Genomic DNA, 26270 nt, shown 5'->3' with positions numbered 1-26270 from the left:
TTCAATTCAGTTCAACAAACATTTATTAAGTACTTACTGTGTGCAAGGCATCGAGATAACAAAAACAAAATAATTACAATAGCAAAACAATTCCTGTCCTCAAAGACATTCTATTACATTCCACATACATACTACAAACACACATACCTATATATATGCATATATGGTGACATATACATATAGTGATATGTAGATTTATATATACATACACATGCATATACATATGCAGCTGTGTATGTTTGTAATATGGATATAGTGCCAGGTCAGGATTCAAGAAGACCTGAGTTCAACTCTAGCCTCAGACGTGGGCAAGTGATTTCATTCTGTTTTCCTCAGTTTCCTCATCTGCAAAATGAGCTGGAGAAGGAAATGGCAAACCACTCCAGTATCTCTGCTAAGAAAACCCCAAATGGGGTCATAGTCAGACACAACTGAAACAACTGAATGGCAACAACATATTACATTCTGTGGGGAGAATGCTGCTTGTACACTTAAGTAAATACAAAGTATATACAAAGTAGCTTTTTGCAACCATTTATTTATTTATCTATCTTCTTATTTATCTTTATTTATATATTTATTTTGCAGCAATTGTTCTCCTTCAATGGGGTTGAACCACTAGGAAAATATATATACATATACATACACATACACATACACATACATACACACACACGCACGCATATATATATATGATTCACATAGTCCAACATAGCAACATCTCACATTGACCATGTCCAAAAAATGTATGTCTCATCCTGCATCTTGAATCTATCACCTCTCTGGCAGGAGGTAGGTAGTATGAGTCAGCTTTAGTCCTTTGGACTCATGTTTCATAATTGCATTAATCAGAGTTCTAAAGTATTTCCAAATTGTTTGTCTCTATAATGTCCTTGTTGTGGAAATTGTTCTAGTTCTCACTTCACTCTGTATCAGTTCATAAAGGTTTCCTAGTTTCTTCTAAAACTGTCCATTTGTCATTTTTTATGACACAATAATATTCTATTGCATATATATACCGCAATTTGTTTAACCACTGGCTGATAATTGGGCACCCTCTTTGTTTCCCTTTTTTGGTTGTTATAAGAAGAGCTACTATAAATATTTTTGTGTCCATAAATCCTTTTCCACTTCTTTGCTCTCTTTGGGTATAGGCTTAGTAATCATATAATTGGGTCAAAGAGTATATACAATTTAGTAACTTTGGGGACATAGTTACAAATTGTTTTACAAAATGACTAGATAAATTCACAATTAGAACAGCAGTGCATCAGTGTGCTTCTTTTCGAATAGCCCCTTACATTTGTCATTTTCCTTGTAAATCTTTGCCAATCTTATGGATGTGAAGTGGAACCTCAGAGTTGCTTTTATTTGTATTTCTCTAATTATTTGTGGTTTGGAACATTCTTATGATTATTGATAGCTTAGATTTCTTCCTTTGAAAACTACCTGCTTACATTCTTTTAATATAGATTTGTTGGAGGAAAGACCAAGTCTTATTAATTTGAATCAATTATTTACATATCTTGGATGAGAACTTTTTCAGAGAAATTTAATGGAAAGAATTTTTTTTCTGTTGCCTATTACCCTCCTAATTTAAGAAATTGTATTAGACTGATTTTTACAAGAACTTACTTTTCAATTTTATATAATCAAAATTGGCCGCTTTATTTTCTTTGATTCTTTACTGTTGCGTTTTTAATCATGAACTCTTTTCCAATTCATATAACAAAAAGGTAATTTATTCTTTGTTCCTTTAATTTGCTTTTGATATCACCTTTTGTGTCTAACTCATGTGTCCATTTGCAGTTTATTTTGGTATATGTTGTGAGATGTTAGTCTGTTCCCAATTTCTACCAAATTGCTTTCATGTTTTCCCAGCAGTTTTTGCCAATAATTTAAGTTTTGAGTGTTTATCAAACTATGTTACTATGTTCACTTGCTTTTGTACATTATATACTTATTCACTGATTGACCACTTTATTTTGTAACCAGTACAAAATCATTTTGCTCTGTAGTAAATTTAAGATCTGGTACAGATTGACCTTTCCCTTCCCACTTTTCCCCCCCATTTATTAACCTTGAGATTTCTTGATCTTTTGTTCCTCCAAGTGAATTTTATAATTTTTTAGCTCTATAGCATAATTTCTTGGTAATTTGGTATGGTTAAGTCAATTAATTTAGATAGTATTGTCATTTTTATTATTTCAGCTTAACCTATCCATGAACAATGAATTTTTCCAATTATTCATGTCTCTATTTTTGCAAAGAGTGTTTTATGGTTGAATTCATATAGTTCTTTTTTTTTTTTTTAGTGAGGCAACTGGGGTTAAGTGACTTGACCAGGGTCACACAGCTACTAAGTATTAAGTGTCTGAGGCCAGATTTGAACTCAGGTACTCCTGACTCCAGGGCCGGTGCTCTATCCACTGTGCCATCTAGCTGCCCCGAATTCATATAGTTCTTAGCTGTATCTTGGGAGATATACTCCCAAATAGTTTATACCTACACTAAGTCATTTCAAAGGGGAGAGTGGTAACAACTGGGTACTTAGGATGAGGAAAATCTTCCTGGAGGAGATGGTGCCTGAGCTGTGCTTCAAAGGAATTCAGTGAAGCAAAGGTGAAAAGAAAGTTCATTCCAGACAGGGGGCACTCACCAGTACAAAACTATGGAGATAGGAGATGGCATGGAATATGTTTAGACTATTCAGCAGGCCAATTTGCCTATAAGAGATTTTGTATGAAGGTGAGTAATATGAAATAATACTGGAAAGATGTGAGAGACTTGTCAGGATAAAGATGTTTGAATAGGAGAATAATGTGGTCAGATCTGGTTTAGGGCAGTTGTATGGAAGATGGATCATCTGATCATCTGATTATATATCTAGAACTAGAAGGAACCTTAGAAGCCATCAAATTCACCACCTCTCTCATTTTACAGATGAACATCCACTTGGAGGTTAAGTGATGGCTAGTAAGTGTCTGAGGTGGGATTTGCAAGGGTAAACTCTAGGCTGTGTGAGACCAATTAATCCACAGTAGCCAATTGCATTAGTCCAATTCAGAAGTGATAAAGGGCTGACCACAGGCTGAGACTGTGAGCAGAGAAAAGATGGCAGATGTTGCAGAGGTGGGACCAATAAGTCTTGGTAATCAATAGGCCATGAGGAGAGGGCAGAATCAAGGATAACTCCAAGTCTTTGAATCCATGAATCAACTTGACCAGGCTACTGAATATGAGAATGTTGCTACACTCCCCTTTCTTGAAACTCTTTCATTTCTTGGTTTGGGTCACCAATTCTTATTGAATCTCTTTCCTTTTCCTCTCCCTCCCTGACCCCCTTAGTGTCTCTTGCATCTGTCCTTTTCCAATTCCACTGTAACCACCTCTTGCCTGAACTATCTCAGTAACTTCCTGACTGGTCTTCCAGCCTTCAGTCTCTGCTGCTGTAATCTAGTCTTCAAAGTTTTGACAAATCCATCTCCCTAAGATACCGCATTCACTGACCTGCTCAGAAATCTTAAGCTGCTCACTATTGCCTCTCAGATGAAGTCCACAGTTCTTAGCTTATGTTTGAAGACTTGCTACAATCTGTCTCCAATCTGTTTTTCCAAATGTGTATTTCAACAGTCCTCACTTAAGCCCTTCACTTCAAATCATACTTTTCTATACAATGATTCATGTCCATATTTTTCCTTGGAATTCAGTACCCTCCTTGTCTCTCCCTGCCTGTCCAAAGTCTGCCCCCCCCCCCAGATTATCTTGTGCCTTTCTTGTGAAGCTTGGAAGTTATCAATTAGGCTGATAACCTGAACTTGATCATTCACTGCGGTTGGAACCCATCATTCATCAAAGATGCAGGCATCCCTTAGACAGGAAACTGAAACTCAATGGGTGGTCCAAAAAGGAAGATGAACCTTGAAATAGGCAAACTCAAGAATTGGAATAAGTTGAAATACTGTCTTAGAGCCATAAGTTTAAAAAAAAGCTTATCTTAACAATGTGGTGGTTATGGTTTGAGCAAATCAAAAGAGCCAGAAGTCTAAGTAGGATGTGGGGGTTGCAAAAAAAAAAATTGGCAATAATAAAAGGTTATGTATACCTATTTTATATAACTATATATCTGGGGTTGCATAAAAATTTCTTGGGTGAAAAGGGATTTCAAATAGAAAAAAATTTAAGAAGCTCTTCTCTAGGAGAGGGATGAAGGAGACATACACAAAGACAGTGTGGGATGGCCTAAAAACTCAAGAGAAAAATGTGAAGGAGCAGATAGAGAAGTATCTTCCTCATTGAGATGGACTAGAGATCACAGATTTTCAGTTTTTGAGAGTTGGGAGAGATCTTCATAACCATACAGTCGAACACATACATAAGGGGAATCTCCTGTGTCACCTACCTGGCAAGTGGTAACCTAGCCTCTATTTGAAGACCTCAGGGATGAAGAAGCCTCCATCCCTCAAGACAGCCCATTCCCCTTCTGGGCAACTCTCATTGTTAGGGCTCAGAAAAGGACCAGAAGGGACCAGCAAGAATGGAGAACAGAAGACTGACACAGCTCAGTTTCAGTGAGATGACCTTGGTGGCCAATAATACCTAGAGAGAAAATGGAACAAGATTCTGGGTGGAAATTGAGGATTGCATTAGACTGGGAGAAGGTTGTTTGAGGGATTGAGGATTCCATCACACCTTGAAGTGGCAACTCCTAGCTAGAAGTGTGGGTATCTTTGCTTAGCATCCAACCCAGACAGGGTTCAGGTGAGAGAAGTATTCCTGAGATTAGGGTTCCTCAAAACCCCCACCGGTCTAGCAGGGCTTGTGCCATTAGATGTTCAAGACTGAATCAGGGGGTAGCTAGGTGGTGCAGTGGATGAAGCACCAGCCCTGGATTCAGGAGGGCCTGAGTTCAAATCCAGCCTCAGACACTTGACACTTACTAGCTGTGTGACCCTGGGCAAGTCACTTAACCCTCATTGCCATGCTTTTTTTTTTTTTTTTAAGATGGAATCAGAAATCTGCTTCTTTCTATTCCTTTGTCTTGGTGTGTCTTTTTCTCCACTTAGTTTCCTACTAACTTTTTATTTTTTTGAGAAAGCACAAATATAACCTTGTCTGAACCTGGTGGGGAGGGGAAGAATTTTCCCCCATCTTGGTCAGGATTGAATGGGGATACCTATACTTACTACAGCAAGAATTCTTATCTTTTTTATGTCACGGACCTCTTGGGCAAACTGATGAAGTCTATTGACCCCTTCTCAGAATAAGGTTTTTTAAAGGCATAACATAAAATACAAAGGAAACCAAAGATTAGGGAAAATAAAGTCCTTCCCCAGAGCCCTGAAATCTGTCATTTTAAGAACCCCTACTCTAGAGACAACTTATGGTGGTAGCAAGAGAGTACGTTTGCTGTTATTGTTGAGTCATTTTTCAATCATGTCTGACCCTTTGTGACCTCATTTGGGGTTTTCTTGGTAAAAATACTAGAATGATTATCCATTTCCTTCTCCAGCCCAGTTTACAGATAAGAAAACTGAGGCAGAGTGAAGTGACTTGCCCAGGGCCACACAGCTACTGTCGGAGGCTGGATATGAACTCAAGAAGATGAGTCTTTCTGACTCCACACCCCATGCTCTATCAATTGCACCACCTAGCTGCTCCCACATAGCAGCAACTTAAGAAATATCTGGGGGGCAGCTAGATGGCGCACTGGATAAAGCACCGGCCCTGGATTCAGGAGGACTTGAGTTCAAATCTAGCCTCAGACCCTTGACACTTACTAGCTGTGTGACCCTGGGCAAATCACTTAACCCTCATTGCCCTGCAAAAAGAAAAAAGAAATATCTGTTAACTAATGCAGAAATATGTTTAATGTGATTGTACATATATATCAGATTGTTTTTTGTCTTGGAGAGGGAGAAAAATTTGGAACTCAAAATCTTATAATAACAAATGTTGAAAACTATCTTTACATGTAACTGGAAAATAATAAAATAATTTTGAGATTAAAAAAAAAAGAAATATCTGTTGAGTAAAGGATCTATAGAGAGAGACAACTGAAAGGGACCATGGAGCAATTTACTCCAAGTCGCTCATTTGACAGGTGAGGAAGCCAGGATCAAGTGACTTATTTAAGGTCACACAAATAGTTTAGTGTCAGAAGCCAACTTTGAGCCCAAGTCTCCTGACTCGGGAGTCACACTGCTTTCCTAACAACAGGAACCTGATGACTGTCTATTGAGAGAACAACCAACACCAGTGTCCAGTTGAATTCACTAAGTGTACACCTGGTACGGTTACACATTCAAAATCCTTCCTCTTCCATGAAGCTTTCCTGGAAGTGACACTTTTTTTGACTGCCTTTAATTGTGTAATACCTCCTTCCTTCTCTACTCCACCCCCACCCCCACCCCCATGTGTCCTTTCTGCTGCTCCACTAATGAACACAACCTTTGATTTGTAGCCAAGGTAAATATTTAATCTGTTTTATGTATGTGTTTGGTAGTTATTATTTAATTATCCCTATGTCTTTATGGACTGTTAACATTAGGCCAACCCCAGAACTTAGGAAAGACAAAGCAAGACCTGGACCCAGATGAAATCAGGGAACAAGATTAAGAAGAAACAGACTATGCTTGGCATCTCTGATCCCTGACTGGGGATCCCACAGGAGTCTTACTTGGGGGCCCCTGTGAGTCCTGGGGGAGTAGGATTTTGAACATGGGAGTAGGAAATGGCTATAGAGTGTTATAGGTAAAAACTAGGGGGCCAGGGCAGTCTGGATCTGAGGTTATGTTAACCCTTATTTTTTTTTCAGGCTGCATGGACCAAATGCAGTCCCTGATCTGCATTAACCTGCATTCATTTCCATTTCCTGTGTTGCAGCTTGTCTCCAATGTCCTCATCTTCTCCTGTACCAACATCGTGGGGGTATGTACCCATTACCCAGCGGAGGTCTCCCAGAGACAGGCCTTCCAGGAGACGAGGGAATGTATCCAGGCTCGGCTACACTCGCAGAGGGAAAACCAGCAGCAGGTGAGGTGCCCTGAAGACGAATTTCCCTCCCCTGCTCCTTTCTTTTTGTTTTTTGGTTGGGCAATGAGGTTTAAGTGACTTGCCCAAGGTCACACAGCTAGTAATTGTTAAGTGTCTGAGGCTGGATTTGAACTCAGGTCCTCCTGACTCCAGGGCTGGTGCTCTATCCACTGCGCCTTTCTTTTTACGAAAAAAAGATCTATTTTATTTTTTTCAAAGAACAAGCATATGTGTTCTCTTCCTCCCAATTTACCTTCCCTCCTTACTGGAAAGAGAAAAAGAAAACTCTTGGAACAAATATGCATAGCCAACAAAAGAGATTCCTACATTATCTGTGTCTAAACCTGGATACGTCATTCTTCCCATGGGGTCCATCACCTTCTCTGTCAGGAAATGGGTAGCGTTCTTCATCTTCAGATCTTTGGAATCGTGTGAACTGATGGAGACCTAAGTGAGCCAGAACTAGAAGAATGTATGTAGTAATGACAATATTGTAAAAACAACAACTTTGAAAGACTCTAAGCAGTGCAATGACCAACCACCATTCCAGGGAGCTGATGATCATTCAGGTTAGCCCTGCCTGGTTCCCTATTCTGGCCTCCCTCCTGCTCAGGTGGGATGGGTAAGTGGGTTATTCTAGGCCTTTGTTGGCCAAGTGGGGATGAGAAGCCTTGCGATGGGGAGCCTCCCTGGCCACCCCTTCTGGGTTTTTGTTTTTTTTTTTACCTAGAACACAAAGCCTTTTGCTTCACTTTCCCTAGTCATGAGTTTGGGGCCCAGCTGACAAGAGAATGTTTTCCATGGAAAGGGCCTGGCATTCCTGACTCTGTGGGAATCTTCTTCTTTGAGTACCCTGGAGAGAGAACTCAGCTCACTGACCTTCCTTCCCTGACCCCCTACCCCAGCCTGACTTCTCCCCTCCCTTTAGTAAATAGATCAGATAGGCCCTTGGATGCAGAAATGCGAAGACCCAAAATACCTCTGCTCCTTATCTCAAGGTCCATCCCTTCCCTGGGTGGCAGGATATACAATTGGAGGTGTATGTGTGTGTGTGGGGGGCTTAGTCTTAGATTCCTGTGGTCTCCATTATCAGGAATTGGTGAGCTATAGGAAGGGATGGGGTTGGGGTGAGGGGCAAGGACAGTCAGTCCTTCCCTGTGATTCATCTTGTATATAAAACCTTGAACAAAATGCTGGGAGATTTGGAGCAAAGAGGGAGGGCTATCAGAGAAAGAACAGTCTTTACCTTCAGGGCCATCTTAGTTTAGTGGGAGAGCTAGGGAAGACATGCAGGATGCCACACAGAATGTGGGTGCAACCTGGAGCTCCCCCTCTATTCTTGGTATTCTGTACCAGAGCCTTACTAAGATCTCATGAGCTGGGTGAGAGACTCTTCCTCCTTCTCTTACTCTTGTTGGGAATTATGCATTTGTATTTTAATAGAAAGGGTAGGGGGCAGCTAGGTGGCAAAGTGGGCAAAGCACAGGCCCGGGATTCAGGAGGACCTGAGTTCAAATCCAGCCTCAGACACTTGACACTTATTAGCTGTGTGACCCTGGGCAAGTCACTTAACCCTCATTGCCCCATCACTCACCATCCTCAAAGCAAGTGAGCACCTTCTCTGCAACTGATAATCTTAGAGTTTCTTAGAGCATTGAAGGGCCCAGGGCCACACAGCCAGTATGTGTCAGAGATAGAATTTGAACCCGGGTCTTCTTGGATCTGAGGCCCAGCTCTCTATCTATTGTGCATTTAGCCACAAACTGAACATCCGTCAGGATCGGCCCATTTTGGTCTCTCCTCTTTCTCAATTTAAAGCAACAAACTTCAGTTAAGCATCTGCTATGCATATGATGCTGTGCTGGATCAGAGAATATAAGTGGAAAAACAATATTGTCCCCTTCACTTCGAGAGCTTTTGGGTGCATGGAAGTGATACCCTTTTAAGTACACAAGGAAGCAGGATACGAAATAGAATGGAGAAAAAAAAAAAGAAAAAAAGACAGAGGAGAGAGTCAGACTAAGTGCTGTAAAAAAAATTGAGATCCCTTCCCCAGCCTCTAAAAGCTAGTTCATCCTTGACTCTACCAGGACAGATCAGCCTTTCAGGGTATTAGATCTTTCAGTCCATTGTTTGACTCTGAGCAGACATTAGCCTCTATTAGAATTTCCTTAATTCCATTACAGGTTCATTCCTCTGGCCAGTGGCTATGAGGACAGAGCTCTTCCTCCCATCCACAGTGGTTTCTTGGGTAGGGCCACTATGCCACACGCTGCCTAAGGGAGAGATAGAGGTGAAGAGATTCTGCTTTTTGGATAAAGACATTTATTTCCCTCTGCTTTTGCTAGGGATGCTTAGGCCCTCTTTGGTTGTATGTTCAGTGTCCATTTGGGGACTACAGTAAATGCAAGGATACTTACTTGGAGCTTTTCTCTTTGCTTAGGCGAGGGAAAACAACTGACAGTAGAGGAGGGGGTCCTTTGGTTGCACTGGTGAGGTAAGGGATTGAGAACTGCTTTGGCACTCAGCCCCAGAAGCAGGACTGGGCCTATGCAGGTCCCATACTAATTTCTGCAATACTCTCTCACTTCCTTCAAATACTAGTGCTCTCCTTTCCTACTGTACCTTGTGTACATTTTATATGTGTGTATACATTCATGTTCTCTGCCTGGATAGAAAGCAAAGGTCTTGAGGGCTGGGATTATGTCATTGTTGTCTTTGTCATGTTTAGCATAGGGGCAGTTTGGTGGTGCAGTGGGTAGAGCACAGGCCTAAAATCAGGAAGATTCATCTTGGTGAGTTCCATCTGGCTTTAGACTCTTATTAGCTGTGTGACCCTGGGCAAGTCACTTAACCCTGTTTACCTCAGTTTCCTCATCAGTCAAATGAACTGGAGAAGGAAATGGCAAAATCACTTCAGTATCTTTGCTAAGAAAACTCCACATAGGGTCACAAAGAGATGCCCATGACTGAAATAACCCAACAACAACAACAACAACAACAACAACAACAAGTATTTATTATAATGTATGGCATACCATAAATGCTTAATATATATTTGTTTGTTGGTCGATTGTACTTATATGATCTTAGTCATATAGTATTAGAGTGGAAAGGGCCTTAGAGGTTATCCAGTTCAGACTTCTCATTTGCAGATAAGGAAACTGTGTTTGATGTGATTGTACATATATCACCTATATCAGATTGCTTTGTGTCTGGGGAAGGGAAGGGAGGGAGGGAGAAAAAAAATTGGAACTAAAAATCTTATGAAAACAAATGTTGAAAACTATCTTTACATGTAACTGGAAAATAATAAAATACTTTTATGGCAGATAAGGAAACTGAGTCCAGGATTGGGGACATGGTTTATCTTTGCTCATACAAGCTAGTTAGTACTAGACTAGATGCCCACCTGATTCCCAATTCCAGTCCTCTTATTGCTTTAAAATTATTGCCTAGCTGTTTCATAGATCAACCAAGTATTTAAAGTATGGTTACTGTGTGCTTAGAATGTCATTAGGCCCCAGTGGGTGACAGGGCCCCATCACTCACCATCACTCAAGGAGCTTAGAAACTAGTTGATTGGTAGGCAAACAGGGAACATTTACCAAGCAAAATAATTACCTTAGCTCAGAAGAGGCAGGTCATGCAGTGAAAAGAGCATTGAATTTGGCATGTGAATGCATGGATTCAAGCTCTAGCATTGCTGCTTATTTAGCTATGTGAGCTTGGGTGAATAATTTATCTCATCTGTAAAATGGAAAGAATAGTTGTACTGCTTTTCTCTTTTTTTCTTTCTTTTCGTGGGGTAATGAGGGTTAAGTGACTTCTTTAGGGCCACATAGCTAGTAAGTGTTAAGTGTCTGAGGCCAGATTTGAACTCAGGTCCCTCCTGAATCCAGGGCCGGTGCTTCATCCACTTCGCCACCTAGCTGCCCCTGTCCTGCTTATCTCACGGAGTTGTTGTGAGGATCCCACTCCCTATCTTCCTACTCCTTACCCCATTCACCTCCTGAATTCAGGCTGCTTGGAAAGCCCCCTCCCCAAACCTTAGGGTCACACTGACACTGTAACCAAGTGGGCGTTGTGGAAAGGACTGGGCAGAAAGGAAAGCGACAAGGCCACGTGAAGGAGTTTGCTAATAACAAAATGAGAATGAGGAATACAGCTTTGACATCTCATCACACATAAAACTTTCCATTTGTTACAATTCTGAATGCTTTGTTGTTATCAGTGAAGACTGGAGCAGACAGGGTAGACTTCATGCAAGAGGATGGAGAAGTTTGGAATGGGTGGTGAGGAGCAATGGGCATAAACCAGGGCACAGGCACAGGAAGGAGTGGGGCATAGTCCTAGGGCAGGAGTTTCCATTTGATAGGGAAGGTAAGAGGGAGTCATTCAGGATTTTTGAGCTGAGGAGTAGCATGAATAAAAAGACCCACGAGAAAGATTAGCTCAGCAGTGATGTTCAGGGTACGTGAGAGAGGGCCTTGTGTGTAAGGTGATGGGCAGGTGACAGAAGCACTGATTTATAGAGGATAGTATAGAGAGGTGGCATGTCCTTCAAATGATGAGAAGCAGAAAGAGGTGGCAGGTGGCATGAGACACTACTTGAATTTGAGAAGAAGACTGACCCTTCCCTTATCTCCCATTCAGTGAGTAGAGTGGGAAAAGGTATGCTTCCCATAGGCCAGGGCAGTGATGGGTATGACAACTTGGAGAGATCAGGGCTTTTTTTGGGAGGGGTGGCTAAGAGAAAAAGTGAGACTTCAATAGGAGCAGGGTGGCCCAATGGGAAAGCACACTGAATCTGGAGTCAGAGGTTCTGCCTTCAAATCACACCCTATTATTACCCGTGTGATCTTGGGCAATTCAAGTCTTTGGGCTCAGTTTCCTCAGTCATAAAATAGAGGGGATTGGACTGAGATAGCTTCTTAGGTCTCTTTTAGCTTTGCGACATATAAGAAGTTCAAGAGACATAGTTTCATAGTTCATTTTATTAATCATGCTAGCAGATAATTACTTAAAGGGATCAGTGGCACTCTTGAATGCCAAAGACTCCTCATAGAACCTACCCAATGCTTATATGCCCTTGGAAGAGTGGGTGTTCCTGAGAATGGCAATCAACTCTGGTTAACAACTAATGAGAAGAATGAATATTGTAATGAGAAGACCTATTCTAATGAGGGGTTGGGGGGAATGTGACTTTGATTATGTTTACTTTCAGACCACCCCCAGCCTTGGGCACTCTAGACAAAGGATCTACCCCCACCAAGCCTGAGCAGAACACCATAGGCCGAATTTACCTTAGATTACAATCTTCATAAGGTTCTCTAGTTGGGTAGGGCAGCAACTCCAAGATTTCATCTCATCATCCTGTCTTGCCCTGCCCTTCAGAGAACTAAGCTTTGACCTAATCTCCAAATGAGGAAGGGAAAAAATCCTGGATCTCCCCAATATTAACAATTGGTTATTTAATAATTATTCCCCACCCCCACCCCTCTCCAATGAGGGTTAAGTGACTTGCCCAGGGTCACACAGCTACTAAGTGCCAAGTGTCTGAAGCTGAATTTGAACTCAGGTCCTCCTGAATCCAGGGCTGGTGCTTTATTCACTACACCACCTAGCCTCCCCCAATAATTATTTCTCTTAGCTTTATAGCTATAATCCTAAGATAAAAAGAGAAGGTGCCTTCATTGAACTAGGAAACAAGGAAAGGAGTTTGGAAGAGGCAGACCTGAAGGGTTTGGGAAAGGGGATGTTGGATGGGTGTGAGAATTGCTTGGAGACAGCAGGACTGATAAGTTTGTGTTGGTTTGATGGATCTGGAGAATAGGAATCAGCGGGTTTTGTAGTCAGTCCCAATGGAGACAAAGTTAGAGGCAGAGAAAAAGGGAAACCAAGGTAACCAGATACCATGCTTCATGGAATAGGAATAATTAACCAGGGGTAAAAACACACACACATGGAGAAACATTGATGGGGGGGGGGGAGAAGGAACTTGGTACGCATACAAACACAGACATAGAACCTTAGTAGGGTAGTGCCTGACTGACAGCCCTCCCCCCTTCCAATCTGTTGGCAATGTTGATTGGATTCTGTGATGGAATGATTTAGAGAATTAGCAGAACAGGATGATGATAGAAGTAAGTCTTGCTTCTCCTTCAGAATTGTGCTCCTGAGAGTCAGCGTGGTGTAGAGTGGATAATAGAGAGCCAGCTTCTGAGTCAGGAAGACTTAAGTTCAAATCCTAAACGTATTGTTTGTGTGATCTTGCTGAGTCATCTCTGGACCCCAGGACTCGGGGCTCTCTCAAGTCAACAAACATTTATTAAACACTTACTAAATTGAGAAGCAGGTGCTAATCCTCATTGGTGGAAAAAGTCTCCTAGCTACGTGTTTCCCATATCTGTGAAATTCCAGGTCTTTTTTTTTTTTTTTTAATGCTCTCCCCAATAGTTCTCAGGGATGCTCTCTGGCTCCCATGCTCCCCCTGGTGGGAACTACATGCAGTGTAGCACTAAAGAGCCTGTCCTGTTTTCAGGGTTACTATGAGATTTTTGATGGGGACAGGTTAGGGAAGGCCTAGCTTGTGCCCAAGAGGAAAAGTCTCAGGGAAGAAATCAGGCCTTGAGGCAGGTGGTAGGAGCAATGATGGCTCTGTCTGCTTCTCTCCCCAGGAGCGTCTCCTGCTGTCTGTCCTTCCCCGACACGTTGCCATGGAGATGAAAGCGGACATCAATGCCAAGCAGGAAGATATGATGTTCCACAAGATTTACATCCAGAAACATGACAATGTGAGGTAGGGGAAAGACTGGGGGAGGGGAATAAGGAAGGATGGGGGAATTGAGGGCAGCAGGGAGACGGTGCTCCTCAGAGGCAGGCTGGTGAAGAAATCTCCAGAACTGACTGATAGCCAACATTTCTATAGGGCTTTAAGGTTTGCAAAACACTTTACACTGGTTATCTCATTTGAGACTCATAACAGCCTGGTAAAAGTAGTGCTATTATTATCATCTTTGGTTCACAGATGAGGAAACTGAGGCTTTAAAAAGAATTTAAGTGACTTGCCCAGGGTCATACAGCTAATACCTATCTGAGGTGAGATTTGAACTCAGGACTTCCAGACTTCAAATCCAGCATTCTATCCTCCAGGTCACCCAGCTGACCAATAGAGATCAATGGAGCAATAACTCCCAAATCCAACCACTCCATAGAAGCAACAAGTTCAGACATTTTGATTTAAAAAAAACAAAACCCTTCACAACTTTTAGATTCATTCATTGCCTTAGCTCCTCCCACTCCTTTTTGTTTGATGACCAAGAGAGCTGTTGGCATCTAGTTACTTTTGTGTCTTGTTAGTTTTGTGTTCTTGGTGGATGGGGAGATACAGAGGAAAAGGGGTGAGACCCCGCCTGATTCTTGGGGCACATTCAGCATCATGAGAGAGACTGGAGACTTATATAACGCATCCGCCAGTCTAAAAGGGATGAGAGCATACACAGACCCAGAGTCCAGACCATGGTGACAGAAAGCAGCAGAGAAGATGCAAACTGATGCAAATTCATAGAGCTCACAAGCATACACATGAGTTCCGTGGTTATGTGCTAGGTGGGAGGCTGGGACTGGCAGGGCCCATCAGGGAGTGTTCCTTGATGAGGCTAAGGATCTTTCAGAGAACAGGGCAAAAACACAAATTGGCTCAATCAAAAGAGTTGTTTTCTCCATGGGCAAGGAAGTAAGGGTGTGGGTTCAGATTAAAGTCGAGGGGGTAGAAGAGCACTTTGAAGAAAGGAAAGAAGAGCTACACATTCATTTATTCACGTGGTTGACATTTATTAGGCCATTTGGGATTATACTTGATCACAGACTAATTAGTTATTTCTGCTGAGAGAGGGGACCGTCCCCTCCCACCCAATTTCTAAGTGATTTTAGGCCTGAGAGTTGCCAAATCGTGCTGATATAAAGTCAGGAGGATCAAGGTTCAAATCTTGTTGAGGATCTATGACAGCTGTTTGATCCAGGACAAATCTGCTGAACCATATAGTGCCCCCAACAGCCCTCTAAAGCCAGAGCAGGCAGGATAGTTGTCCCTTTGCATGTGTACATTTACTCCAAGGTAGTTCATGAAATCAAAGTTCTGGTCCATAAATAAAAAGTCTGATTAGACCTGAGTGGCCTTAACTAGTCATTTCCCAAAGGGAGTCTAGGTGACTGGAGGAGTGTGGGCATGGGATAGAGGCTGAGCCCCGTAGGGATGAGACTAGAAGCATCCTCAGTCTAATAGCACTCTTACTGATTTTCAGTGTAGGGGATCCCTGGGACCCCTGTTCACAGCTTCAGCTCATAAAAACTTAGTTTCTCTGTTGGACTCGAACCTTTTATTAATACAGATGGAGTATCAATTTCCCTCTTCTCTTACTCTCACATGGCTAAAGAATTGTTCCAAAAAGCTCCTGGTCATTAGATGAGTGCTAAAATAGCTTACCTCCTAGACAGATATTATTCACCTAGAAGAATAAAAGGATCCTGTCATGGATGAGGTCTATGAGGACCTGGAGAGCCACCAGGACAGCCCCCAGCTTCCCCCAAAGAGGGGCTTGGAAGGGGAAAAGGAGTTTGTCTCCAAGCCCCTATGTGTGTGGGTGGGTTCCTGTGTGTACTGCGCATGCGTGCAGGCATCAAAGGAACCTGGATTCTTCAACCTGAAGAAAAGGAGGCTGGGGAGTGACCATAATAACATCCATCAAAGCTCTGCAGGGCTGTTATATGGAGGATGGAGACCTGCTGTTCGCTCTCCCCCACTAAAGATGAGACCAGAGGAAAAAGGAGTTGATGATGATAAGTATGAGAGAGACAGATCAAAGGAAGGGGGAAGCAGGCCCTGGGGAGAGGTGGTGTTTGGATTGGTTCAGGGGTGAAAAAAGACAGAAATAGGAGAGGAAGAACCAGTTGGCCTAGTGCTACCAAGATGTCTAATACTCTGCAATTAAAACTAATGTATAATGGGTAATTCCCCGGGAAGGGTCCAGCGATGCTTGGAAGAAACATGGTGGATATTTCAATGCCATGTAATCAATAAAGGTCTACCATAGGCTGGACAATTGAATGCAGGCAGGGATACTTCTCCCTGGATGTGGAGGAGAGCCTGTCACAAGAAGAACTGATAAGCTTCGGACGCTGGCTGGGTTTGTCTGGGGGGGGGGGGGTCCTTCCCAGAAGATCCCAAGTGAGGAGACACTCAAAACTCTTACAGTTTCCTATTGAATGTTAATTCCTTAATGGCAGACACTGTTTGATCTTTGTCCTTGAATCAGCACCTGCTACGGGTGCCTGATGAATGTTTGTTGAGTTGCCAAGTTCCTTCTTTCTCCCATGTCTACGTGTCTTGTGCTTCCCTCCCTTACTCCTTGCCCTCCCCTGTGCAAACGACATTGGCTCTCCCTGAGATAGTGTCCCATTGTCCCCTGCCTTCAGGGTCAGGTGAGAGGCAGACCCTATCCTGTGCACTCAGGTTTTGAGATAGGACACTTCTCATCGAGTCAGAAGTGCCCTTGGCTGGAAGCTCCCAGTGTACTGTCTTGGATGGACACCAAGCCCTAGAGTGAACAGGGTATATTTATAGGATACTTTAGAGACACAGATAAGATAAAGACCTTGACCTGGGTTGTGGGAGTCCTGCCAGGTTCATGGTTTTTGAAACACAGGTTAGCTTGGGTCTCTGTAATGAGACAGGGCTGTGTAAGACTGTGTCTGGAAGGCAAGGGTCATCTGTAGTTATGGACAGTAAGTCCAGTGTGGCTTAAGGTATCACAAGGGTAGGACTAGGGAAGGCATGAGGTTAGGTAACCCAGTGTCAGCAAGATGCTGGGAAGCCTGCAACACCACCCAGGAGGACTCTTATTGGAGCTGATGCATTGACAAGTGTATTGAGCCTTTTATCCTTGGCAGCTCCAGGCCACCTCATCAAGTGCCCCTCTCAGGTAAGAACTGTTTAGGTCTTCCTTTTTTTTTTAATTTTTAATTTTTGTGGGGCAATGAGGGTTAAGTGACTCACCCAAGGTCACACAGCTAGTGTCAAGTGTCTGAGGCTGGATTTGAACTCAGGTCCTCTTGAATCCAAGGCCAGTACTTTATCCACTGAGCCACCTAGCTGCCCCGTACTGTTTAGGTCTTAAGGGACACTGATCAGACAGGGCATGTACAGCATTCCTGGTGACATAGGATGGTCTTTGGCTACCTAGGAGGCTTCAATGTCTGTGACTAGAGAAAGGGTCGTGACTTCCTGAGCAGGCTTGGTGGCCTGCCAGGAAATCCCAGGAGTCCTAATGAGTAGGATGCCCAAACCCAGCTCCCCAGAGTGGGGGCCTTCATCCATCTGTATCAGAGATCCAGTCATCCACTAGGGATGAAGCAGGAGTCTTGGCAGCAGCCATGATCCCTGGGATATAAATGAAGGGAAATGTCTTCTTTCTTTTCAGTGTGTGTATACGTGTGTGTGTGTGTGTGTCTGTAGGTAGAGGGAGAACTGGTGGTAGAAGGAGAGAGGTCTTAGCCTCCCCCATTCTCTGCCAATCCCTTCTCTAGATCTTCTTTTGCCCTATACCTTACCCAGTGTTCTTTTTTTTTTTTTTTTAGTGAGGCAATTGTGGTTAAGTGACTTGCCCAAGGTCACACAGCTAGTAAGTGTTAAGTGTCTGATTCCAGGGCCAGTGCTCTATCCACAGCGCCACTTAGCTGCCCCCTTACCCAGTGTTCTTAACCCCAGGATCTGTGAACTTTAAAATAATAATAATAACAATAATGGTATTTCAATATAATTGGTTTCCTTTGTAATTCTCTGGATTTTATCCTGTGCATTTACAAGAATTATTCTGAAAAGGGGTCCATAGGGTTCATAAAACTTCCAAGATGAGACATAACAAAAAAAGTTAAGAACTTCCTGTTTACCCTATTATTTTCTCACCTCCCTTCCCAACTTTCACCTTCTTCAGGGAAGTGGGGGTGGGGAGAGGGAGAAAACATTGAAACAAAAGTTCTGAAAACAGAGTTCTAGTCTTAGCTCTACTAAGTTGCTGTGTGACCTCAAATAATTCACCCCATCTCTCTGGCCTCCATTTCCCTCATCTGTAAACTGGCTGGTTGATTGTAATCACCTCTCAAGTGCTGATTCCCTATGATTCTAATACTTGGCAAAGCTCCCTGGTTCTCTTTCTTGGTTTGCCTCAGTTATCCTGTGGATGGATGACAACAGTAGTTCAAGCTCAGTTATCTGCACATAACTTATGCACTTTGGGGGCCGTGTGTGGTGATTGCTTTGATTCTAGGCAGCTCCCCTGATCATCAGTCAATGAGAACCAAGGAGTTACAAACCTAATGCCAAAAATTGGGAATTGACTGCAATGGTCAACAAAGATTTACTTAGCAGCTATTTTGGACCCAGAACTGTGCTAAGCACTATGGGAGATGGAAAGCTGTAGGTGACTAAATGAGAAACTCTTTGGATGCAGGAACAGCCTGGATTTTGATCTCTCTTCCTATCTCCCTGCAGTAAATGAAAGGTCCTTAAGGGGAAGGACTGATTGGCTTTTTGTCTTTGTATTTCTAGCAGTGCATGGTACATACTCGGTACTTTATAAATGTGTGTTGAGGGGCAGCTAGGTGGCGCAGTGGATAGAGCACCGGCCCTGAATTCAGGAAGATCTGAGTTCAAATCCAGCCTCAGACACTTAACACTTACTAGCTGTGTGACCCTGGGCAAGTCAAAACCCCAATTGCCTCACCAAAAAACAAGCAAACAAAAACAAATAAATGTGTGTTGAATTGACCTGAATTGCCTTACATCTAGTAGTTGCTATAATAGATATTGAATGAATGAGAGAGACAAGGTTACTGTCTAAAGGGAATTGCAGTCTAGGTGAGGCTACAAGATTGTCTGTCTCAGGTGACTAGAGTTAATATAAGGCTATATAGAATCAAGTGCTGAGATAGATGGTCCAGACTATAGAAATGCTATAGGAATTCAGAGAAGGGAACAAATATTGTCCCATCCTTTTGTTGTTGTTGTTGTTTTTGCTGGGCAATGAGGGTTAAGTGACTTGCCCAGGGTCACACAGCTAGTAAGTGTCAAGTGTCTGAGGTCGGATTTGAACTCAGGTCCTCCTGAATCCAGGGCTGGTGCTTTATTCACTGTGGCACCTAGCTGCCCCCTGGGGAATGAATATTGTCAAGTGTCCCTGGAGTAAATGGGAACTCTCTAGGAAAGGATTTGTGAGGGAGGTGGGACCCTAGAGGATGGGTAAGATTTGGATGGCCAAAGGGAAGAAGAAGGGTATTCTGGTGGCATGCACCAAAGGATAAAGAGCATGGCTCCATGAGCTGGGCCTGCCCTTGGCCAAACCCAAACAAAAATACAGGGCAGTTCATGCCCTGGCACCTTCCTAATCCACAAGGCTGATAAAACATAAATAAAGAAAACGCCCTATGTTGACTAATAGGAATTGTCATCAGGAAAGATAATGCTTTCTCCCCCAGTTTCTAGTTTAGCTCCTAAAAAAAGAGGGAGAGGGGAAGGCAATCATTTATTTACATAGTGCCTGCTGTGTGCCTGGCACGGTGTTAAGCACTTTACAAATATTGTATCATTTGATCCTCATGACTGTGGCATTTAAAATGATATGGGGTTGCCCTGTTTCTGTCCCAAGTTTTAGGAGAAATGAGCCAAGGTTCTAATATGTAGCTACTTAGAAATTAGAGGCTACTGTACCAGTTTGGGGCAGTAAGCATTTATTAAAGTATATTAAATATTAGTAAAGAGAGAGAGAGAGAGAGAGCACATGGATCAGAAAGATCAGAAGGCCTACATAGGATAGAGGGGAGAGAGAATAATCTGCGTCCTCCCTCCTTGAGCGTTAAAAGCCAAGAGAGCGTGTCAAAGTGGAAGCCTCCTGAGGTCTGGAGGAGAGGCGGCCCTTCCACACTGCTCAAAACTAATTGGCTAGCATCATTCAAATCTATTGGTTTACTGGACTTGAGGAGGGTGGTCCATGAGCTAACTTCCTTTAGGGAGTCAGGAAGTTCAATCTACATTTCCTTTGAAATTCTCCTGACTCTGGGCTGGCCTTAAGAAAGGTCAGCCAGGCTCTCTAGGTCTCATAGAACTCCATTATTTTCACACAAAACAACCCTGTAAGGTAGATTCTGTCATTATCCACATTTTACAGTTGAGGAAACTGATGTAAACAAAGGTTGAGAGACATGTTCTGGGTTATTGTGCTAGTAATGTCTGAGAGCAAAGACGAATTCAAGTCTTCCTGACTCGAAGCCCAGTAGTCTATGCATTGCACCACTTAGTTGCCCTATTATAATTATATAAAATCCACCATTATATTTTGGTATGTTTTATCATCCTTTGACCTCCTTGGGGAATATGCTTATTATTTGTATCACACACACATATAAATACATACACCAAAATATTTACAACAGTGATTTTTCACATGCAAATATGTTTGTGCATAATTATTTTTCTAGTATAATTTCAAATCCTTTTCTAGACTGTTAGACTAATCCACAGGATCCTAGATTTGTACCTGAAAGGGACTTTAGAAGCCCTCTACCCAATCCCTTCTTTTTACATTTGAGGAAATTCAGGCCTACAGAGACTAAATGAGTGACCCAGAGTCACACATAAAGTAAGTGATAAAAGCAAGATTCAAACCCAGGTTCTGAGCCTAGAGCCACTATACTACTCTGCCATAGCTCTGCCAACAGTGTATTCGTGTAACCATATTCCTCCAGCCCCTCCAACGTGTACCATTTTTTGTCTTTTGTAATTTTTCAGGCATGATAAGGTTGCTAAGATTATCCATGAATAATTAAACCTTAAGTGTGAGCTAACCAATTAATTTATACATTGTTGAAAGTCTGAACCCAACCTCTAAAACTTACCGGGTAAAAGGATGAGCAATTCTGGCCAACAAATCAAATATTTGCTGTTTGCTTTTACCTATTCAGATAGCGGAGCTTACCGAACACCCCTTATGACTAATTAGAAACCTCTCTATGCTAGAAGAAAAATGTGTCTTTGATTCTGGCAGAGGAGTAGGGGTAAAACATGGAGGAGATAGACTATCATAGAGTCAGAAATGTTTAAACCTTGCAAAAGTATTTCAACAATCTTTCAGACCAACCCCATCAGTTCCACAGATGAGGAGACAAGTCCAGAAAGGCCCTGACTTACCCTAGGTCACATACCTAGTTAGAAATCACACTATAAATAATCATATCTCTCATGGTACAGTGGAAAGAGTACTGGCTCTACTGGCTCTGGGCTCCAATCCTATCTCAGATATTTATTCCCTTGCTGACTTGGACAAGTTAATTAATCTTCTTTTGCATCAGTTTCCTTAGCTGTAAAATGAAGAGGTTAGACTAGAGGTCCCCTCTAGATCTATGATTTTGCTTGGTGTCCATATCAAACTAATCAAGGGCATTGGAGAAAGAACGAAGGAATGAATCTCTACCACACCTTATTCAATTCAAGTACAAATCCTCTGCCTTTTATACCCAGCTAGTTCTACACACCTCAGATCTGAGCTATAGTGTAGCCAGTTAGTCCTCAAGTAGTATCGGTGGCGGGGCAGCTAGATGGCGCAGTGGATAAAGCACCAGCCCTGGATTCAGGAGGACCTGAGTTCAAATGCGGCCTCAGACACTTGACACTTACTAGCTGTGTGACCCTGGGCAAGTCACTTAACCCCCATTGCCCCGCAAAAACAAAAACAAAACAAACAAAAAAAAAGCAGTATCGGTGGCCAGGGGAGGATGAGTGGGTGAGTGAGTAAGTGGGAAAGGGTGAGTGACCATTCCTCCAATGGTCCTGCCTATAAGTCAGACATGATAAGAAAATTACCTGACCAAGTTTCATCATTCCACTCTGGTGTCTTTTCCAAAGTTATTGCAGGCCCTTCTGGGTGTCTGTTACTGAAGCAGAGATTATAAAGGTCTCCAGTGAGGGACAACCTACTACCATCCAGTCATTGCACCCCCCTTTGGGATAGATGTAAGTGTTAGGAAATATCTTTGTCTCTTTGGTTGCTTGATAGATGATGGTAATCTGCTTGGCAGGGCCTGAGATGGTATCCTCTGGATATATTTGGACACAGAGAATTCTGGATGTACACGCCTAACTGCCAAAACATCATAGGGACAAGAAGCCAGATTCAGTTCAATTCAATTTAACAAACATAGCCAGATGCTTCAAGATGCTACTCGGCTTTGTTTTCCACTTCTCTGAGAAAATACTCTCGACATATTACAAATGTGTAGTGTTTTAAGGTTTGTGGATTACCTTCCTTCTGCTAATCTTGAAAGTTAGAGAGTACACATAATATTGCCCCCATTTTGCAGATGAGGAAATGGAGGTTCTGAGAAGGTAAGTGACTTGCCTATGGTCACACAGCTTGAAAGTAGCTGAGGCAGGATTTGAACTGAGATCTCCCAACTCCAAATCCGGCACTCAACCTACTAAACCATGTTGTTTTTACTGTTCCCTATTTTTCTTTATGCTTTCTGGCTGTGTGTCCCTGTCTCTGGGACAGGGTCTCTGGCTTTTCCAGTCCGGGAGGCTTTTTCCACTCTTTTCCTGGAATAAAGTGATCATCCTTTGTGACCCCTTCAGTCCAGTGCAAGACTTTGCTCTGTCTTCTAAGGCAAGGCAAGGCAGCAGCTGGGAGCTTTGCTCTCTGACCATGTGTTTGAAATGAAAACTGTTACAATTCTGGTCCCTCTTGTTCCAACTATTGGATGGGGTTTCAGCTGGCCCTGACCTCAACTTACTTTGGGTTTTATGTCCTGGGGGTTGAAGGAGAACTTTCTGTGATTTCATACACAGCTGATGCTTTCATGGAGACATGAAAGAAAAAGAAGAAATGAAGAAAAGGAGAGAATTCCTCTCTCATCCTACCAAGATTAGAACCTTGGGAAGAGGGAAGGGACTGCCAAACTGAAAGGCAGGGGGATGGATAGAATGACCTTTGGAAAGCCCTGCTATCTAGGAATCCTATAGATTGGAGGCAGGGAGAAAGAACCACCTCTCTTTAAGTGGATTCTCAGGAGGGCCTATGATTTCCTTAGCCAATTTCTCTTATATCCCAGCACCCCCCCCCCCCATTGTCTATGTGTGAGAGGCAAGACTGTGTGCCATGTCAAACAGCAAGCATCAAAGCTCTTTGGAAAATACCATTCTTTGGGGGTTTTTTCCCTGAATTCCCACATAGATGAGTTTCATTTACTACTGAATCCTATAGTGGAGGTGGGATAGATAATCACTATTATTGTTGTTATTAATAATTATTATAGCACCTTAAGGTTTGCAAAATGCTTTTTTTGGGGGGGGCAGGGCAATGAGGGTTAAGTGACTTGCCCAGGGTTACACAGCTAGTAAGTGTCAAGTGTCTGAGGCTGGATTTGAACTCAGGTCCTCCTGAATCCAGGGCTGGTGCTTTATCCACTGTGCCACCTAGCTGCCCCCTGCAAAATGCTTTTACAGTTTTTTCATTTGATCCTCTCATCAACCCTGGGCAGTTAGTGCTATTATTATCCCCATTTTATTGATTATGAAACAGACTGACAAAGGTTTAAGTGACTTGCCCAGGATCACATAACTAGTAAGTGTCCGAGGTCTTCCTCACTTAAGATCTCATCTATGGGGCTACCCACCTGACTGCTTGTCCATGTGTCTTTTTCCTCCTGCTTCTCTTTCACTTTATTTCTCATTGTCCTTTCTTCTCCCATTCTTCCTCCCAGCTTCCCTTGATGCATGTGTATGTGTGTGCATTCATGCGTGTGTGTGTGTGTGTGTGCGCGCATGTCTTGAGACTCTAAGGCATTTATATAGCATTCTCTCCCTTAATCTAAGAGTATCTAAAAAAGGAACTTCCTTAAGTTTCTAGAGGGAAATAAAATGGCTACGGTGAACAGGAGTCTGGGAAATAGGATAGAGCACCCCCTTCCCTCACCCAGAGACCATCTATATTTGGTGAACCTGGAGGAGAGCCTACATTATATTTGTACTTTTCTAGCCGTGACCTGAGCTTTTAGGTACTCTGCTCTGTGTCTGGGCATCATATGTCAGGTTTGCTTTGAAATTCTGGACTCTTTGTTCCTACAAATGAATTTCCTTATTAGTTCTATAAACACCTGACCCCCCTTGGTTGTTTAATTGGTATACCATTAAATCTGTAAATTAATGTAAGTTGTTGCTGTTGGTGTTGTTGTTGAGACAGCTAGATGGCACAGTGAATACAATGCCAGCCCTGGAGTCAGGAGGAATTGAGTTCAAATCTGGCCTCAGACACTTAGTAGCTGTGTGACCCTGGGAGAGTCACTTAACCTTTTTTGCTTTGGTTTCCTCATGTGTAACATGAGTTGGTGAAGGAAATGGCAAACCACTCCAGTAACTTTGCCAAAAGTCCCTAGTACAAATCCCACCTCTGAAATTATATATGTATGTATGTATGTATGTATGTATGTGTGTGTGTGTGTGTATGTGTGTGTGTGTATATAATTTGACCCTCTCAACAAATCTGTGAGTTAAAGACTTTTAAGAGTAAGGAAATTGGGGCAACTAGGTGGCGCAGTGGATAGAGCACCGGCCCAGGATTCAGGAGGACCTGAATTCAAATCCAGCCTCAGACCCTTGACACTTACTAGCTGTGTGACCCTGGGCAAGTCACTTAACCCCAACTGCCTCAAAAAAAAAAAGGAAATTGAGGATTGAGGTGAGGTTTGGGCCGGCTTAGTGTCTTGCCCATAGTTACACAATTAATTAAATTTCAGAGGTGGGATTTGTACTAGGGACTTAAAAAAAAAGGCAAAACAAATAGGAGCCAGACCCCCAGGTCTGGTTAGCTTACTTAGCATTTTTCTGAGAAACTCAGCCATATGCAGAATTGAATGAAGTCTGCTTACAGAAGGACATATCCATTAGCACAGTGTACATACAGTACAGTCTGAGCCAGAGAATACTAAAAGGACACCAGTGAGCAGATTCCAGGGGCAAATAGGACGGGCTTTCTGGAGAATATTAATTGGTTCGGGTTTTCACCCCTGTTCCCTAGTAGACATTCATCTCCTCTTGTGGCCTTCCTTTCCTAGAAACCTCCCTAAAGGTAGGTAGACACCTGGGCCCTGGTCTGGAGGCCACTATCAGGCTGTAGCTATTGGGGGAGGGTATGGATGGGGTTGAGCAGAGAGCTGCATCTGAGGAATGGCCTGATGCTCACAAATGCCAGGCCTGCACTGCCACTCTTGACAAGGAAAATGAGAACCCAACTTGGCCGGTTTAGGAATCCCGGCCCTGCTGCAGAATTGCTCAGGGTCGTTAGGAAGTCAGGTCCAGGAGGGGCTACAGGGGTTTTTTGGGCAGGGCAGTATTATGTCTTGGGAAGCCCAAGTCTGTGAGCGAGAAGGCCTGGGTACTACTAGTTCAAGCTTTCTATTCCCTCTGTTGTTCCCTTGGCCAAGATCCCACCTCTCCCTATCCCTAGACTTGAGTTACCCTATTTGAACAGTGTTAAAACTAAGTGGTGCACAGGACCTGGAATCTGGAAGACCTGAGTTCACACCTGGCCTGAGACACTTTACTATCTGAGTGACCCTGGGCAAGTCACTTAACCTCTTTCTGCCTCAGTTTCCTCCTCTGTCAAAATGGCATAATAATAGCACTCACCTCCCAGGGTTCTTATGAGTCAAATGAAATATTTCTCAAATATTTTTACAAAATTTAAAAGCAGTATAGAAATTCTAGCTATCACCAGAATCATCATCATTATTGCTTAGCATTTGTATAGAGGATATGTTATCTCATTTGATCCTCACAACAATCTCATGAGTTAGGCATTAGTATTGTCCTCATTTTATAGATGAGGAAAGTGAGTCTGGGGTAAATTAAGTGACTTCTCCATCATCAAACAGCTAGTAAATGTTTGAGGTAGGAATCAGACTCTTCTTCCCAACTCCAAGCCCAGCACGCTAACCACTGCACCATCCAGCTGCCTTGTGTAGTAGAGAATTGGCCCTCCCTCATCTTACCTCCCAGTTCGGGATGGGAAATGGAGGTGAACTTCGGGGAAAGGGTAAGAGTGGTCAAAAATGCAAGTATTATTCCCAGACTATTTACCCTAGAAATAAGGGGATAGAAGAAAAGGGTAGGTAACACTCTTTAGACAATT

General features: G+C 42.8%; 1 protein-coding gene across 1 annotated transcript in view; it reads left to right on the top strand.

Annotated features, from left to right (window-relative positions):
- The window catches only part of ADCY5 (adenylate cyclase 5), a 281975-nt gene that overhangs the window by 187890 nt on the left and 67815 nt on the right, over window positions 1-26270 (top strand). The window contains 2 exon segments of the mRNA XM_043992942.1: window positions 6886-7035; window positions 13716-13837. Coding sequence (XP_043848877.1) covers window positions 6886-7035; window positions 13716-13837 — 272 coding nt within the window.

The sequence above is a fragment of the Dromiciops gliroides genome, chromosome 3, assembly GCF_019393635.1.
Source record: "Dromiciops gliroides isolate mDroGli1 chromosome 3, mDroGli1.pri, whole genome shotgun sequence".
Lineage (NCBI taxonomy): Eukaryota > Metazoa > Chordata > Mammalia > Microbiotheria > Microbiotheriidae > Dromiciops > Dromiciops gliroides.
The sequence above is the reverse complement of the archived record's forward strand: the minus strand, read 5'-3'. Positions and strand labels throughout refer to the sequence as shown.